The sequence below is a fragment of the Barbus barbus genome (genome assembly GCF_936440315.1).
Source record: "Barbus barbus genome assembly, chromosome: 33".
In the NCBI taxonomy this organism is placed as follows: Eukaryota; Metazoa; Chordata; class Actinopteri; order Cypriniformes; family Cyprinidae; genus Barbus; species Barbus barbus.
Genome location: NC_136761.1, coordinates 1,253,854 through 1,272,672, shown reverse-complemented (window position 1 = coordinate 1,272,672; position 18,819 = coordinate 1,253,854). Strand labels below are relative to the sequence as shown.

Sequence of the window (18,819 nt, the reverse complement as noted above, 5' to 3'; positions counted from 1 at the left end):
TCTGTCCAGTGATCATTACAGCCCATTTTGGTGAAATGTGCACATTCTAGAGTGTTTGATTTGCTGAGTTTTCAACATCAGTTAAGCCCAGTGACTTGTAAATGTGGCTCTTATAAATTCAGAAAGCAGTGCTGCCATGAGTGTATGTAAATGTCTCTGTCTAATCTGTAAAATGCTGATACCATGAAGTGTTTTATTTTGAAACCGTAAAATAGGTATGCTTAAATATATGTGAGAAAAAAATCCATTATATACAATGAATATAGGCTTAAAGGAACAGTTTAAAAGTGATTTTGTTCCTTTACTTGCTTTATTTATTTATTTTTCGTGGTATGTTTGACATTTACATTGAATTCCCCATAATTCCCCAGCTCTGATATTGTTTTTTCCACTTACAGCCTTTCAGACCGAAGGGAAACTCTATTTAATTTTGGATTTTCTCAGGGGTGGGGATGTATTTACTCGTTTATCCAAAGAGGTAAGCATCTCTTGTTCTACTCTAACAGTTTCTCTGATGTTGTAAACAGACTAACAACTCCTCTTATATCTTGTAGTGCCATTTTCCAGCAGTTGATTGTTTGTAATGTCCAAATGTCTGATAAAGTGTAACGTCCTCTGCCAAATTTTCACTTGTTCATTTGCAGGTTTAAAAGCTAAGATAGACTATAATTTTAAGGCCTGGTCACACCCAAAGTGGTGTGACCAGAAAATGTCATCCCACATTTTGCTGCCAAAAATTATATGCGCAAATCACCCAGAATTTCATCCAGTGTACAATTTTCTTATGTTCATTTGCATGCTTTAATGCAGAACTCATTTGACTATATATATATTTTTTAATGCAAAAAAAATTGATATCTCCTGTATCATGCTATGATACCGAAAAGCTTATATCATATTGGTCAGTAAGGTTTGTTTTAGAGATCGACCGATATATCGATTTACCTATATTTTTCCCGATATTTAAGCATTTTTTCATAATCGGATATCGGTTTTGTAATATCGGATTCCCCGATAAACATCTTGTGGATGTTTTGAGAATTGCGCGCAGGATCGCAATTGCCGCGCATCTGAGGGGAGACGAGACTTGTCAAGCCCTGTCCCTATAAAGATATAACTTTGCCTGAAATAACACAGCCATGAATTAGCGCATGTTGTAAATAAAAGCGCTGAATTTAATTCTCTCTCTGTGGTCTATTAGTCTCGTGAAGTCGGAGTCATGTAGATAATCCGTCAAGTCCTCTCCCAATAAAGACGTAACTTTGCATTAATTAAATAATACAGCCATGAATGATTGCATGTTGGAAATAAAACTCAGTGGTTGATGCTCAAGAAATGCTCAGCTCGGCCACCGCATGTAAATTTTAACAAGATTCACTTTTTTGAAGCACCCTAAATTGTATTAACACTTACTATATAACCATTATTTCGTTTATAAACATCTAAATTAATACAACTCTATGGGAATTCTCTGCAATCGATGGCAGTTTGAGTAGCCTATAGTTCTGTGTAAATGCAGATAAACCGTGCTGTCAGCAGCATAATTTAGAGCATGCCAGTTGAGAAATGCAATAAAATACAATGCTTGTTATATTCCAATATTCCAGAGAATATTATTCCGTGAATTAACATTATCCAGTGAATTATTCTTCACTCTTTATCCTATTAAACAGCTTATAAACCTACTAAAACTGTAGTTAAAAATGAAGTTGATATGACTCCTGTCCTTTATTTATTTTTTCCATTTGAAAACATTAGACATTCTACGTTTATTTTGCTTACTGCTAATATTAGTGTTGCTGCTAAAGCTTTTTATAAATAAAATGTTTTTTATTGTTGTAATACGAAGATTAAATTTAACATGACAGGGCTCTAGACTGCGACCAAAATGGTAATTGTTTGCGAGTTAAAATTTGACGTGGTCGCATTTGTACGAGTGCCAGGTCTGCGCTACTCCAAAGCGTCTGCTTCATACAGCGCGCGCTGCCAGCCGCAGCACATTATAGCAGGAGTCAGATTTCACTGATCACGTGAAGAGAGGTGCTTTCAGCCGAGCGCTTAGTGGGTAGAGCCTGGTTTATACCCGCCGCGTCAGCACGACCGTGAAGGTGCGCGTCGCGGATGGAGCGCAACGGATGGATTTGTTTTCAAACTAAAGTAAAAGACCGCTTCTTAAACCAGAGAAGGTGAACGTGGTGGTATTCTTGTAGAAAAAACATGCAAGTCCTGTCAGCGACAGCCAGTTTTGTTTTACTTTTTGTTTTCGTTTTGAGAAGCTTGTTATCTTTGCTGTTTACCTCACGTTATGCAATGGAGGCTTTCCTTAATTTAACCTGTTAACCTTCACTGCCATTTGTGGCCTCGCAGGTGAAAATAACCTACCTAAATTAAAATGGTAACAGTTTGTGACAAAGTGTGCTTACACAAACAAATTAGGTATCTTTGGAAAGAAGAGACTCTGGGCTTTACTATCTATCATCCAGAGTTGATAATGCTCAAAAAGATAAAAAGTTATAGGCACTGACGTGCCTTGAAAAATATTTTTCCACACTGAATGTTTTTTTTATTTCATATACAAATACATGAAATAAGTCCTGGAGCAATCCAGAAAAGTAATGGATCGAAAGCCACTGGTCTCATGAGTTCATATTTCAAATTTGAAGAAGATACCATGAAAAATGAGATTCCTGCAATATTTTCTGAAACTATTTATAGTCCCCCCCCTCCCCCCTGTTTGAGGAAAAATAACCACCAAATGGATTGCAGAATTATACAAGCTATTTTAGTCATTATACATGTTCCTGCATAGTTTTTCAATTATAAAATAATAGACAGATTTATTTGAGCACCTAAAAATACAAAAATAATTATTTGAGTAATAAAAAGGAAAAAAAATGCTTTGTATATAGTATGTATACTGAAGTATTCTTCATTATTCGTTATTACAATGATAAATATCACTGCCAGACGTGAAGTGATATTGGCAGACATGGTCATAGAGTCAGTAAACACACGCTGATGTGCTTCCATTCAGATTATAATCAAACAGATGGGCCATATAATCAATAATAGCTGATCAATGAATCACAATGATAGCCGTCATAGAGTCGCTAATAAACACGCTGATGTGCGTCCATACATATTATAATCATGCAGACACGGCCACATTCCCCACACAATACACACACACACACACATAAAAAATGTAGAAGAAAAAAAAAGCAGATCGCTAAGTTACGCCCCGCTCAGATGACAGAAGCGTCATAGCCCGCGTCAGAGCTCGCAGGAGGGAGCGCCAAATTCAAATAATCTATATTCCGCTTTTCTGAGACTTTTTTTTTCCGTAGACGGTCTCATTATTTTTGTAAAACCGTATGCTGTAACATCGTTTTGTTTTTTTACCACCAAGACGCTGTTTTTGAGCGTAATTTATTCCATAACGGACGCGAACAATAACTCTCTGAAGAAATGAAACGTAAACAAAGGAATATTCATCCTTATTACAACGTTACTGTTTCGCTGGACTAAAAGTGCTCGCTGGGATGTTGTTCTGTGGACCCTTAGCTCTCTAACTAAACTGGGATTTCAGCAGTGGACGCGTTTGTGGCTCGTTATTACAATGATAAAGGTACGTACGGCTTTTTTATTCTGCGTGTTTGGATGTGTACTGCTTACACAAATGTAGCAAATTTGTGCCACTCATTCCTTATAAGCTTTCCATCGAAAAACAGCGATCTGTCGTCGATGCTTGAGGCTTAGACCCTCAGAATGATATATAGTTTGACAAGATTAACTTTGTCCCGTTTCATTTATTCTATTAGAAAACAATGACACATGCAAACAAAGATCGTTCAGTGCGAGGTCGCTCTGGTGAACGTTAACAGGTTAAAAAAAAATATATTAATATTTATTTGCTTCCTCAGAGTTTGCTAAACATTCTGTAATATACTCGGTATATAATACAGCATGTGATGTGTCCTGCCATGCCTCGTCTTATTCGTTTTTGTTAGTAAATGTTATGTAAGCTAGTTTGTCATTGTCAACGTACTGTTTTATTGTTGTTGTGCTTTTTAATTAAGAATAACAATGAATCCGTCTAGTCGCAAAAGTGAGATCAGTGGGAAGAATGAGTCTAGAGCCCTGCATGAAAGACTGCTAATTCTCAAAACATTTTTTGTTAAGATGACTGAAAGGAGGAAAAACCAAAGTGAAGTATGGACTTCACGCAGTCATTTATTTACTTTATAACAGTAAATAAATATCGGTTCTACATATCGATTATCGGGCACATAAACATGCAAATAAGTGGTATCGGTTATAAAAAAATCAATATCGGTCGATCACTAGTTTTTTATTCTCTACCTCTTGGAAAAAGTTGGCAGAAAAAATATTCTCTTTTGCAGTCAGTGTGTTTGGATCCACAGATGAGAATTGATTCATGTTTAGTCGCAGTGGAAATTTGCAGTGATTTGTTAGCAGGCCTTTAGTTAGTCTGTGTGGTGTGCATTGCCAGCCATTTGTGTTTCAAATATTTATTTTTCTATTTATTTGTTTCTCTTATTTGTACATTTTAGTCCTCTTTTTTGTTTTTTTTTGGAAACGTTGATTTGTGCGCACAAAAGGCCACATGCTGCATGTGATGTTTACTATAGCTCTTATGTGGCATTTAATTGAATCAACTCTTACATTTAGAAATTGAGGCTTCAGATTCAAAATACCTCATGCATATTTAATTGCATTTTAATGTCTTACAAGTATGTGTATATTTACTTGCATCTTATGAACTGGTTAGTGGAGGAGACTAAATATTTACTAGAAATCTTAAATATTTGCATGTAAACACCTAATAATGTGGAGGCTGTGTAAAAACTCATGTGCACCGTTTTCAGTTGCATTTTCCTGTAAATGCATTGTATAAAAAGTGATGTTAATTAGTTCCTAAAGTAAAACTATATTTGTGTATTATCAGATTATTAAGTGCGCATTAATTGTTACCCCCCACCCTGTCACAAATTCATATTCCTTTGGCTCCTTTCCGTCTCTGTCATTATGATGATGTGCATTGTTGTTGCGTGTGATCTTTGATGCGAGAGTAAATCTGTCCAGTTCTTACTAGGTTATGTTTACAGAGGAGGATGTGAAATTCTACCTTGCAGAGCTGGCCCTTGCATTGGATCATCTACACAACCTAGGCATTGTTTACAGAGACCTGAAGCCTGAAAAGTAAAGTATCCCCCTTCACCTCTCCGCTTCTCTCTCTCTGTGCATAGAGTAGAAACCACTCTCTCTCTCTCTGGCTTTCACCTGCCATCTCTATTTGATCTTTTATTAAATAAGGATGGATTTATCTGACAGAACCAATGCTCAAGATTGTAATTGAGGGGTGTTGAATTTTGTGTTGTCTCTTGTTTAGTTCATGTATTTTTGTATCTGTATTGGAGAAATGTGGTCTTAATTTTCAGCATTTTGCTTGATGAAGCTGGACATATCAAGTTAACAGGTACGTACCATTGTCCCCTTATTACACATCACTTCCCTGCCTGTTGAACTTGTGCATGTCGATATCAGGCAATTCTGTAATGTTTGTTAGCACCTCACCCTGAATTCTCTAAAATGATTGCGTCATGTGTGGTGTGTTTGTGTCATGACGGGGTTGTTTGTCAAGCTCTGCTGCTGGAGGGCCGTCGGCTCCTGCCTGTAGTTTTCATGTAATCCTTGATAAACTCTGCAGGACAGTGACTCCAGGAGCAGAGTTGGACACCCCTGGTTTAGCTTCGTGATGCAGATGTGACACATGTGCTGCTGTGCCTTTTCCAGACTTTGGGCTCAGTAAAGAATCGGTAGATCAGGACAGAAAAGCATACTCGTTCTGTGGCACTGTGGAGTATATGTCTCCTGAGGTGGTCAACCGGCGAGGTCACACGCAGAGTGCTGATTGGTGGTCTCTCGGCGTCTTAATGGTAGGACCTTAATGACTTTATCTCTTCCGTAATGAGCATGACTGGAAAATGTGATGCTATATATGCCACACTGTTCTCTGAAGACAAGTAACAAGGTGCACATGGATAGCATGGATCCACTCTCAGCTGAAGCGCAGCTGTAGTCTGTCAGCAAGTATAACTAGAGATCAACCGATAATCGGTTTAACCGATACTTTTCCTGATATTTAAAGGGATAGTTCACCCAAAAATGAAAATTCTGTCATTAATTACTCACCGTCATGTCGTTCTAAACCCGTAAGGTCTTCGTTCTTCTTTGGAATACAAATTTATTAAATGTATTCTGACAGCTCTCTGACCCTCCCATAGACAGCAATGTAATTAACATGATCAACATCCAGAAACGTAGCAAGGAGATCAGTAAAATAATCCATGTGACATCAGGGGTTAAACCAAAATTTAACGAGGCTACAAGAATACTTTTTGTGCGTAAAGTAAACACAAATAACCACCTTTTATTAAAAAATGTGTGTCCTCAGCATCACCGTAGCACCATGTTGGAGAATATCCGCTGGACGTAAACAGCGTATGCTGTTCTGTGTCAGCTGCGCCACATGGATACGCTGTTTTCATTCAAATCCGTGTGATACGGCTGGATTATTTTACCAATCTCCTTGCTACGTTTCTGGATGTTAATTCCATTGCTGTCTATGGGCTCTCGGAATACATCAAAAATATCTTCATTTGTGTGACTAAGATGAACGAAGGTCTTACGGGTTTGGAACGACATGAGGGCAAGTAATTAATGACAGAATTTTCATTTGGGTGAATGACTTGGGTGAACTATCCCTTTAAGCCATTTTACGTAGAAATAAGAGTTGTTTTGTTGTGTTTGCAAGGAGGGAAATTACAGTATTGACAGCATTATAGCTAAAATACATGTTCAGTTCAGTGCTGTTTTTATCATTGTAAACACCAAATAAATATTGGTTAATTATGTCAGTTACCCTTCACACTAACATGCAAATAATCGGTATCGGTTCTAAAACATAGAATATCGGTCAATCTTTATGTATAATGGAGTGTAATGTGTGTGTTGTCTCTGTCATATGGATCCGTTCTCTCACCTGAGGTCCTCTGGATGGCACCGCTGCTCTCCTGCTGAAGAGTGGATATGGCACAATTGATATAGAGCAAACATTCTCGGACCGGTTTCAAAAGCAATTAAAAAAAAAAAGTGCCAGGAAATTACAAGAGTGTTAGTAAACATGTAAATGAGCTTCTTAAATTCAGTACACTGCTTCTACATGCATATTACAGTGATATGCCATTCAGTTCATGATAGTTATTAAAGTTATTTTCTGCTGAAATTTGATTGCCTGCTGAAATGCGTATTTTTAGATTTTTACAATCCATATTTAGGCTAAACTTAATAAAAAAAAAATCAAAATTTCAACATCCTCAATCAAATAATGCCCCCTGGTGACAGAAATGAATTCAACTTGATGTACTCTAGTTTCAGGAAGTTTGAATTTCTCTTTCAGAATGTGTAGGTGTAATGGTTTTGTTGTCTTTGCTCATGTTTTGCACTCTCAGTCATGGTCTGGTCTAGCTGTTAGTGAATTGAAGAGACAGCCCACCCATAAATGACAGTTATGTCATGATTTCCTCTCCCTCATGACGTTCCAAACCTGTATGACAACTTCTCCTGTGGAGCACTAAAGAAGATATTTTGAAGAATGTTGCTGTAAACACCATTGACCTCCACTATATGGACAGAAAAAAAAGCACGGCGATGTTTGAGGCGTGTGACACATGATATCTGTGTTGTACTGAGTGAATTGACTGAAAGAGAACATTTGCATTGAAGTCACACATTGGATACCCATACAGTAGTGCTTTGGTAATTTACCTGAGTAAATGTCTGGTTGATTTGCCTTGTTTGACAGTCAGGCATTTATTTATTTATTTTGTTTTTTTTTGTTTGTTTGTTTTTTCCCCCTAGTTTGAAATGCTGACCGGCACATTACCGTTCCAAGGAAAAGACAGAAACGAGACTATGAACATGATTCTTAAGTAAGTGTGGCTGTTAAAACAAGGCACTTGATTGGTCAAATCTTTTGTCAAGGCTGCCAGATGACTGAGATTGACTGGCAAACTGAAGAACCAACAACAAACACTTTATCACCCAATCACAGTTCATTTGTTTAGTGATCATGATGACTGTGCACATAAAATACTGGTAACGTTATGCTTTTTTCCTGTTCCTGCATCTCAGAGCAAAGCTGGGGATGCCACAGTTTCTAAGTCTGGAAGCACAAAGTCTTTTACGAATGCTCTTCAAAAGAAATCCGTCAAACCGTTTAGGTAAGTCACCTGTGTGAATGAAAGCACTAGGCCAGGGCTTGTTGAATTGTAATGGGAACAGACTGAGGTATACTCATCATAACCGCTCTGTTCCAGGAGCAGGTCCTGACGGAGTGGAGGAGATCAAACGACACGTGTTCTTCTCCACCATCGACTGGAATGTGAGTTATCCCAGCGTTACACACTCCCCTCAGCGTAGTGTCCTGTCCTCCATCACTGAGCCAGATCCTGCTGTGTTTGATTAATGATCACAGTCAGGAGCGTCACAGATCACAGTTAGTCAGCATCAGATCAGAATGAGCCCATTCACATTCCTGCTCTTACTTTCACTTGCAGGCGATTTCAGAGAAAACTCATAGCAATCAAAGGACGCATTTACACTGCATGGTTCAACTGACCCAATTCATCCCATGTGGCACAGATCGGATATGGCCCACAACTGTGTAAGCAGGAAAAAATCAGATCGGTTTCAGGTCTCATTCATATGTGGAAATAAATCAGATATGAATCGGATACGTGAATTTGCGCCTGCCGAGTAAGCGGTCGTCGGATCTTCCCCTGTAAATGCTGTCCTTCGTCATTGAAAAGTGAGTTTAAAACGTTTCGCGGTACAGACATACCTGTAACAAATTGAACCCTCTCTAGTTGAGTAGCAGAGATTTTGTTAATTTGTTAACTAAAAGGCGGCGTGAGGCTGAAATGTGTTTGAAATCACGCTGAGTGCTCGTTGCTGCTGTTGTCAGACGAGCGCTTCAGTCCCGTTCGTTCCATTTAAACCACAAAATAAAATGCACACAAACATGTCCCTGCCTTTGCCATGCAATCACTGATGAACGCATTTGGTTTTAATTACTAAAAAACACAGGTGGTAGATGTTTTTAAGTGTGTCGCATCGTCTGAGTATTATTCCACTCGCAAGCTTTCAGCGGAGCGGTGCATCACTGTCCTGAAGAATTAGTTCTAGGCTATATGATTATTTTGTTGTATAGATGTAACTAATGCATTAAAAACGTTTCTACATGAATTCCATGTCAATAATTTAAACTGTAGCCTACTATTCAAATTGATTTGTGCTGTCATGTCTATGTTTGGCTTGTTTCACCAAAAAGTGCAGTGTGAAATGCACACATCGGATACGGGTCACTTTTAAAAGAAATGTAAGCATGTCGTCACAAAATCGGAATTGGTCATCAAGACCTGCAGTGTAAATGCAGCCGAAGTGATTTCATTCTGATGCACTGCTTCACAGCCGCCGTGTTACATCAGGATGTCATAACCTTTTGTGCTCAACCCATTAATCCTGTGGCTTTGTTTGCACAAAGTCTCAAAACTGAGCTCGATAATGTGTAATATTACTTCTAATCTTGAGAAATTACCAGTTTCCTAACAGGTACGGATCACATTTAAGCTCTAAACCGAAAAATGTGTTTTAATTTGCATAGTCTGTACATGTAAAAGCATCTTATTTTATAAAAAAAAAAAAAAATCTTCATGATCTTAAATTAAAATGTAACTTGCTTTTCTGCTCAGCTGAGGTGGTCTGGGCCATGCAGGCTTTCTTTCTTTCTTTTAGGTTTGGTAATGCAGCCTTTCTGAAATTGTAATTTCTGCTAGATAACCTGAATGTAATGAAGATTGCATTACATGATGAAAAGTAATGCCAAATAAGGAAAGATTTGAAAGATGCTTTGACATTCAGTGCACCACTGCAAACTCACGTCCAGCTCTGACTCATTATCATTAGAAATAAAATCCAGGCCTGATTGTCCTGCTATGCTCAGAAATCGGTCACAAGCACCATGGGTAGTTAATGCCATTTCTTGTTGAATTCAGTCTGGCTGATGGTCAGCCTTTACCTGTTTGTGTGTGCGTCAGTTTAAATATATTTTATGAGTATCGTGTGTTTGTTTGTGATTTGTAGAAACTGTACCGAAGAGAACTTCAGCCTCCATTCAAACCTGCTACAGGGAGACCAGATGACACCTTCTGCTTCGACCCAGAGTTCACAGCCAAAACTCCCAAAGGTGCAATGGAGCGCATGTTCTGGATTAATGCATTCAGATATTCCTGCCAGAGATGCTGTGATGGCTTGAGTTGTGTTTTGTGTGTGTGTTGGACAGATTCTCCAGGCATTCCCCCCAGTGCAAACGCTCACCAGCTCTTCAAAGGCTTCAGTTTTGTAGCTCCAGTCTCTCTGGAGGAAGGCAAAAGCGCCCCGCTAGTTAACATTCTCCCCATAGTGCAGGTAAATCACTCGTATATCTGTTGGCATTTCAGTGAGCTGTGTATGTATTGTTTGTTTATATGTGCGTGTGTGTGCGCTGTGTCAGATGCACGGAGGCTCGGCTCAGTTTGCAGACGTGTACGAGCTGAAGGAGGACATCGGCGTGGGTTCATACTCCATATGCAAGCGCTGCATACACAGGGTCACCGCCATGGAGTTTGCTGTGAAGGTGAGACAGGCTGTTAATGCTCGTTAAGTCTGTGTAGAATTCATACTTGTTGCACCGTTTATGCGTAGTTCTCCATCGGAGACTGAATCTTACGCCTAGTCAAAGGTAGGTGTAAAGGGAAATTCACTGTACATAAACTATAGTCAGCTAGAAAAAAAATAACTCTATAGAGAGAAGCGTTGTATTGCGTTAATTATATTTTACTAAAACTGCCACCTTCATTTCTGATGCTTGTTTGAAGAAATCTATTATGAGAATGTGCAGGGAGACTTTAGGAAATGTTTACTGCATGAAATCAGGGTATGGTGGCTTCACTTGTTATTCAGCAGTTCAGTTCTTTATTATTAGCCGCGTGAATGTCGTCTCAGTTATTACTGCGGGAGAATGTGTTGGTGTGAATGAGCACCATCTATGTTGGGCGTAGTTGCAACAGGTGTGAATATGTATGGTGAAGCTGGACGTTGCAAAGCGCAGCGAAGGGCTTACACCCAACTTTTTTTACATGTAGCTGGTGCAACCGGCCCCTGGTGTAATGCTTTCACTGTTCTGGTGTTAAACAGATCATTGACAAAAGCAAGCGCGACCCGTCGGAGGAGATCGAGATCCTGATGCGGTACGGCCAGCATCCCAACATCATCACGCTGAAGGACGTGAGTGACGCGGCTCTGATGTCCAGCTGATGCAGCTGTGTGTGCGGCTCACTCAAGTGTGTGTGTGTGTGTGTGTGTCAGGTGTATGACGAGGGCCGCTTCGTGTATCTGGTGACGGAGCTGATGAAGGGTGGTGAGCTGCTGGATAAGATCCTCAGGCAGAAGTTCTTCTCGGAGCGAGAGGCCAGCGCTGTGCTCTACACCATCACCAAAACTGTGGACTACCTGCACTGCCAGGGGGTGAGAGACGCTGGCCTTCACCATACACTTCACCTTTAACAGGAGCGCGGCACGGACAGGTTCACCATGAACCAGTGAATTGTCGGCTGCTTCTGTACAAAAACAGAATTGCTAAGTGATATTTGTTAGCATATTGTTTTGATTTTTCATCATAATCACAAATGTTTGTGACCGTTCTGGCACTTCTTCCCATTACTGCAGGACATGATAGTTTAGTGAAGTAATTATCACACATATATATATCTATCAGGCAAAATTGAGATAATCATGCATTTTACTTGTATGAAGAAAATCTGAGTTAAATTTGTAATTTGCAATCTAGCTGTGTTGTAAATATTATCTAGTAGACATGTCCAGTTTGGTGAGGAAGACTGCATTAAAATATTAATAATTTTAAGACTTATTAGAAACCTCTGGTGGTCAGAGTTGTGGATTACTGTAGACCTCATTTACAAGCATAAGTTGTTGTATATATGTCAGTCATTAACATAATTACTGTAAAATACTGTTAACTTTTATTATTCATTCCCCCCACCTGCCATCTCTCAATCTCATCAGTTCTTCACAAATCATGTAAATGGCATGTTGAGATTGTAAAGAACTCTGACTATTTTACATATAATAATAATAATAATAATAATCCAGGAAATTAATTATTACAAGGAAAAAAAGTTATTTGTAAATTATTTCAGAAAATCAGATTTGAGTTGTCGTGAGTTTGATTGACTCTATTAGTAATTATTCTGATTAGCGGCTGGAACTAACTGCAGTTTTGATCCTCAATTGATCAGTTGTTCTAAACGTGACACGATGTTACAATCACATGCTTCCTTGTTAATAAAGTACAGTAATCCTGTTAAACACACTATACATAGAACTACCATTACTTGAGCTATATATTGGAATTCAATGAATTACTCGAGTATTTGAGGTTTAACCAGGACAGTTGCACTTAATTGCTTGTTTTTATTTAACTGAATTTGCATTTTAGAATAGAGCAAGCTAGTGTTAGAGGCCTTGTTTTGTGTTGTTAATTGTATAATGAATAAAAAGAAAACAAATACAATACAAAAAGAATAGAGAAGCTAGTGTTGTTTTTTTTTTTTTAAGAAAGCAAGCAGTTAGTAAATGAATGCAGTGCAAGTCTAAAAGGGGCATGTTTTAGCATACGCTAATGGCCTTTGTGAAGCAGTTCATATTCAGAAGTCCACAGAAGTCTCTACGTGACATTTTGCATGCTTTAAAACATTTTAATGTTTCTTTTTTTATTATTATTATTATATACTGTGTATTGGTGCATGTAAATGACAGAGGTTTTAATACTCTATCCTAGTGTGAAACTGATTTGGGGAAAATTCACTCTATTTAAGCAGATTCAGAGCACATAGATCCTGAGCTATCAGATGTCACCAAAGTCTCAACTGATTCTTGACAGTCTAGTTGATTTGTATTATGGAGTTACCGGCCTGAGCAGCAGTGTTTGCAGACGCTGATGTGGTGACGATGCTCCTCCTGCAGGTGGTGCACAGGGACCTGAAGCCCAGCAACATCCTCTACATGGACGATTCAGGAAACCCCGACTCCATTCGTATCTGTGACTTCGGCTTCGCCAAGCAGCTGCGAGGAGGCAACGGGCTGCTGCTGACTCCCTGCTACACGGCTAACTTCGTGGCTCCCGAGGTGAGGCTCTGCGGCTGCGGCTGTGCATGCACTGCGCTGACAGACCCTCGCTCATGTGTCTCTGATCTGCTGCAGGTGCTGATGAGGCAGGGCTACGACGCCGCCTGTGACATCTGGAGTCTGGGAGTCCTGCTCTACACCATGCTGGCCGGGTCAGTCCACATCTGCAGAGCTTTCGTTCTCTTACTGACGAAGTAGAGATGCATTATACAAACAGCTGTCGATTGGTATTTTACTGATGAAAGGGTGTGCGTAAAGGATGGGGGTCATTCTTAAAAAAAAAAATAGATTTGAATAGATTAAAAAAAAAAGATAGAAAAATAAATTGTTGCTGTAAAATGGAGAGTAATGGAGATGAGTAATGAGAATGCAGTCAGGCCAGCTGTGGTTTGATGTGGCAGAGAAAGCCAAGCTTTTCCAAACGAGTAGTTTTTCATTTGTTTGTTTTGATTTAAAGAAAAAAAATAATTGTTTCAGAGTTCGGAGGTCTCCTTTCCAAAATGTTACCTGTTCAAACTAAATAAAAGAGATGTTAATAGCATTCTTTTCATCATGAGAGAACATTGTGCTAATACATTTAGCAAATAACATCACATTCATCTTTGCTGGGGTTTTTTTTTTTCTTAGATGCAGTTAAAAACTAAATTGATGAATTGCATTTTGTAAAAATAAAATAAATTGTATTTAACATTTTCATATAATGATTCTAAAATGTCCTCCTTGGATACACCTACTTTATTTTTCTCATCTGTTTGAAATAAAATGATATTGTAAATAAATAAACACCATATTGTCGACAGTAACAGCGCACCTGCAGTTTTACACTAGCTCCAAATATTAAAGATTTTCCTCATCCTTCTGAAACAAAACTATTTTATCAAATTATTTACTTAATATTTATTTTTATTTGTAATATAGACTTTATAATAAATATATTAATAAATAAATATATAAATAATATATTATTTGTAATATAGATCAATCATTAGTCTATTCATAAACCAGTACTGTTGTATAGCTGCAGTTTGTGTGTGTTTTATAAGACTGTAAATCAAAATAAAAGAATGCTTGATAATATTAATTTTGAAATGAGTGATCACTGTCTATTTTGAATTTAATTTAATAAAACATTTTAACTTGGGTCATCTACAAAACAAGTGAAAAACATCAAATCCAAATGTGTAACAAAATAACAAAAAGAGGTGCATTTCTTGCCACAATTATTTAAATACTACAGCATTAATATACAGTCTGACACATTACAGCAGTACGCTGAACAATCTGTGCATTTCTTTAAAAAAAACAATTTGAAATGAAATCAACTGTTCCATAAATAATTGTTTCTATATTGGTACATGATTGGATGCATTTTTTTAAACAAAAAAATAAATAAATATTGCAGGGGAACTGGGTTCTGAAGAAGCCAGATAAGGTTCTGTATTTGGTTAAATGAATGAGAATGCATGTGAATCCTGTGTTTCTCTGTAGGTACACACCCTTCGCCAACGGCCCCAACGACACGCCGGAGGAGATCCTGCTGCGCATCGGCAGTGGGAAGTTCTCCCTGAGCGGAGGAAACTGGGACTCTGTGTCCGACTCCTCAAAGGTAGCAGAGGAGTTCTCATGCACTCGTGTCGTGTCACAATTCAACATTATTCCTGGTTTAAAATGTATATCTGGTGCAGGCGACCAGTCAGTGGTTGGCTTGACCTTTATGGTGCATGTTATATAAATCCTTATTGGTGATTGTGATGGATTCAGAGGAGCCCAGAAGGAGCAGGTATTGAGAGCTGGTGTTGTTTGCAGGATCTGCTGTCTCATATGCTGCATGTGGACCCTCACCAGCGATACTCTGCTGAACAGGTACTCAAACACTCGTGGATCGCCTGCCGCAGCCAGAACCCACACTTCCAGCTCACGCGCCACGAGGCGCCTCATCTGGTCAAGGTACGCCACGATTTCAGTGTTTTGCCACGATTTTATTTTTTAGAAATCGAGGAATCGTGATTTTTGAATGGAAACATTACCAAACATAATAATTAGACACTGACAATGTTAGTGATAACAGTAAACAATAATGATCCGACCGCATGTCGGTGCACGTGATTAACCGCTCATATCACAGAATGAGCTTTTGTGATGATAAAGATGCGAATAGGAAAAACATGCTAGAAGATGGGAATGAGCTTTTTCTTTTTTAACTTGAGCACTGCATTTTTAGACTGCCGTTTCTTGCAAGAGACAACAGTCAAACAAGTCCATGTTACATAGAATTAACAAATAAAAAACCTGTAAAGAACTACTACTGTATGTCTGAAATTTAGAGATGCACCAATTGCAATTTTCTTGGACTATTCTGAATTTTTTTTATTTTTTTGCAAGTGTGACCTGCCGAATCAGTTTGTTTCCAATTCTTTCTAAGAACTATAATTGACAGCATATATAAACAAAAATCAGCTGTCATTTCCCACTGTTTATAAAGTCATTCTTTCTTTAACCTTATTAAATATGTGTCATCTTTCACATCAAATTCTTACATTTAATTAAATGTAGAGCTGTTACTATTTAAATGAAATCAGTATCAGCAAACTCCATCTTTCCACAGCAGGAAACACAGGAGATGCATCTGAAGTAGCATTAGATGTATACAGACTGTTTGATGAAGCTGAGCGGCCATAAATGCCTTTACACGGCAACATTTTAAATGCATGAATAATTATATAAGATTAATGTTTAAATTTCTTTAACTAGAGGGCTAATAAAGAAAAAGTTACTTGAATATCATATTGTAGTCACATTTTCAAGTTGATTAGTTAAACATTGAGAGAGTAAACGTCCTGAAAAGAAATGGAAATTTTAATTTGTTGCCATATTGAGTATGAGTGTGTGGTGTGTGTGTCTCATAGGGAGCGATGGCCGCCACGTACTCGGCTCTGAACCACAAGACGTGTAAGCCGGTTCTGGAGCCGGTGGCCGCCTCCAGTCTGGCCCAGCGCAGGAGCATGAAGAAGCTGACGTCTACAGACATGTCCTGAGGAGCTCGGCGGTTCCTCTCCAGTTCCTGTACTCTTCAGGAGCGCCGCGTCTGAAGGAAATGCCCTTCTGTTTCTCTCTGGTAGAGGGAAGAACACCAGCTCCATCTCTCCATCCCGTGTTAGCGAGCCGCTCGGATGCTCTGCCCTTCACAGATCTCCTGGAGAAATGTCCAGCTCATACAGATTGTGCTGGAAGCCTGTTTGTAGGACCATTAAGAACATTTCGTGACAATCAAGCCCTTTTTCTCACATTTCCTATGAATATCAGGATTTGTTTTGGCTGAATTCTCCAGTATGTGCTACAAGAAGTACAACCTTCTGAATACTTTACAGGTGAAATGATGTTTAGTTTTCCCACATTAAAGAATAAGTCCATTTCCAGAATAAACAGTCCCTGATAATTTACTCACCCCCATGTTATCCAAGATGTTCATGTCTTACTTCAGTTGCGAAAACACTCCAGGATTTTTCTCCATATAGTGGACTTCAATGATTTCAAGGTCCAAAATACAGTTTCAATGTAGCTTCAAAGAGCTCTGTGATCCCAGCCGAGGAATAAGGGTCTTATCTAGCCAAACGATTGGTTATTTTCTGAAATAAATTCATATCTATACACTTTTTTTTTTTTTTTTTTTTTTTAACCACACATGCTTGGCCTAGTGTTAGCTCTGTGATGCACATATATATTAGCTGATGTTGGAAAGGTCATGCGTGACGCACCAATCTTCTTTACAAAGCAAACATGCAAAGAAATTCATTTGCCTTTTACAAAAAAAGGTAAAACAACATCAGATGATTTTAAAGTTGGAGGAGAAAATGAGATGAAGTCTTTAACTGAAGTTCAAAGATGAAGAACTAACCGCTCGTGTCCAGCAGGATTACGTGATGTGTGAAGATGTGCATGTGCATCACAGAGCTAATGCTAGCCGAGCATGTGTGGTTAAAGTGTATAAATATAAAAAAAACAACAGAAAATAGCCAATCGTTTGGGTAGATAAGGCCCTTATTCCTCGGCTGGGATCATGTAGAGCTCTTTGAAGCTGCATTTTTGACATTAAAATCATTGGCCACCATTGAAGTCCACTATATGGAGAAAAATCCTGGTGTGGTTTCCTCAAAAACCTTAATTTCTTTGTGACTGAAGAAAGACATTCTCATCTTGGATGACATTGGGATGAGTAAATTATCAGGGAATGTTTATTCTGGAAGTGGTTTTATTCTTCTAGTGCATGAGAAGCAGGTGAGATGAGAATTGGATGAATGCATCTAAAATGTGGCGACTTGTCAAAAGTGTTACCGCTCTAAAGCATCTTAATGGTCCTAAAAACAGGCACGATACGGTTATGACCTGCGCATTTCTCACCGTTCTCCATCTGTAAGCCACTTCCTGTCCCGTTAGTGTTGAGAACCACATGGCATTACCTCAGAAGCACTCAGTGTTAGCGTCTCTTCGGCTCGATGTATATAGACTCGTTCGTCGTGTTGTGGATCCTTGAGCACATTTGCACTGAGGCTCGGCAGGTCGTCTCCTCTCCCTCCGTCTGTTCCCGTCTCGGACCGCTCTTTGCCTTTTGTTGAATGGGAAGTACATGAGCAAAAGGTGGAGAAATAGATCTATATTTATAAAATCGAATGAGGTGAATGAATGTAGATGAGATTGGATCCACAAAATCGCATCTCTCTGCTCCAGATGGAGGGAAAAAATGATTCCATGAAACTTTTTAAAGACATTGTGGAAATTGTATCATATTGTATTTATTTCACTTATTTTTAAAATTTTATTTTTCTTTCAGGTGATGTACATATTGACATTAAAGAACATTATTGACATGATGCATTTCTTCTGTGATTTCATTCAGTCAAGATTGAGTGCAAAATCAGCAAACAAGATGAAAGCAAAGGGTTTTATCAGCAGTCACAATGAGCAGCGGATGTAGATGTGTAAGCTTTTGACCTCTCAAACATCTAAACATTATACAAGTTCATATCTTCACCATGGAGGGAGAAAGCTGTGCGTTAGTATCCTTCCTTCATCTCTTATTACAGGATTACAGTGGCATTAAACATCAGCCCTTGTGATTTGTTCATCTGTTAGAGTGAGTGCTGTCCACTTCTGCAGTATTTGTGAGAGTCCTGTTTAATGCCTGTGTGACAACACGAAGCAGAAACCAGAAATATATTCATACATGCATCCATGCTAAATAGTTTTCTCAATCTTAGGCAATGTTCCCTCTAAGCGGCCGTGCGAAAGCCATTTGATTGAATTCTAGTAAAAGTGAAAGAACTGCAATGCTCGGGCAAGCCAGAAACCCAATACTTCAATGGTTGTGGATGAAATGGCTCAAATCGAGAGCTAATGCAATGACATGAAATAAAACATTGTGTTTTAAAGAAGAGTGGCTTGATTAATGAATAACGGATGATAAGCACAGAATGATTACAAAACTCAAGACAA

General features: G+C 38.6%; 1 protein-coding gene across 2 annotated transcripts in view; it reads left to right on the top strand.

The window, feature by feature from the left end:
• Window positions 1-18,197, top strand: part of LOC306852971 (ribosomal protein S6 kinase alpha-6-like) — a 31,501-nt gene extending 13,304 nt beyond the window's left edge. Inside the window, exons 6-22 of one of the 2 annotated variants that reach the window (XM_079390106.1) lie at window positions 399-478; window positions 5,117-5,223; window positions 5,463-5,500; window positions 5,818-5,960; window positions 7,945-8,015; window positions 8,218-8,306; window positions 8,403-8,467; window positions 10,228-10,330; window positions 10,427-10,551; window positions 10,637-10,759; window positions 11,320-11,409; window positions 11,491-11,649; window positions 13,168-13,329; window positions 13,405-13,481; window positions 14,818-14,935; window positions 15,136-15,276; window positions 16,236-18,197. In XM_079390106.1, coding sequence (XP_079246232.1) covers window positions 399-478; window positions 5,117-5,223; window positions 5,463-5,500; window positions 5,818-5,960; window positions 7,945-8,015; window positions 8,218-8,306; window positions 8,403-8,467; window positions 10,228-10,330; window positions 10,427-10,551; window positions 10,637-10,759; window positions 11,320-11,409; window positions 11,491-11,649; window positions 13,168-13,329; window positions 13,405-13,481; window positions 14,818-14,935; window positions 15,136-15,276; window positions 16,236-16,364 — 1,820 coding nt within the window. In that variant the 3' untranslated portion in view covers window positions 16,365-18,197. The remainder of the gene's footprint in view (window positions 1-398; window positions 479-5,116; window positions 5,224-5,462; window positions 5,501-5,817; window positions 5,961-7,944; window positions 8,016-8,217; window positions 8,307-8,402; window positions 8,468-10,227; window positions 10,331-10,426; window positions 10,552-10,636; window positions 10,760-11,319; window positions 11,410-11,490; window positions 11,650-13,167; window positions 13,330-13,404; window positions 13,482-14,817; window positions 14,936-15,135; window positions 15,277-16,235) is intronic. The other variant, XM_079390107.1, reaches the window with a different exon arrangement.
• The last annotated feature ends 622 nt before the right edge of the window (window positions 18,198-18,819 follow it).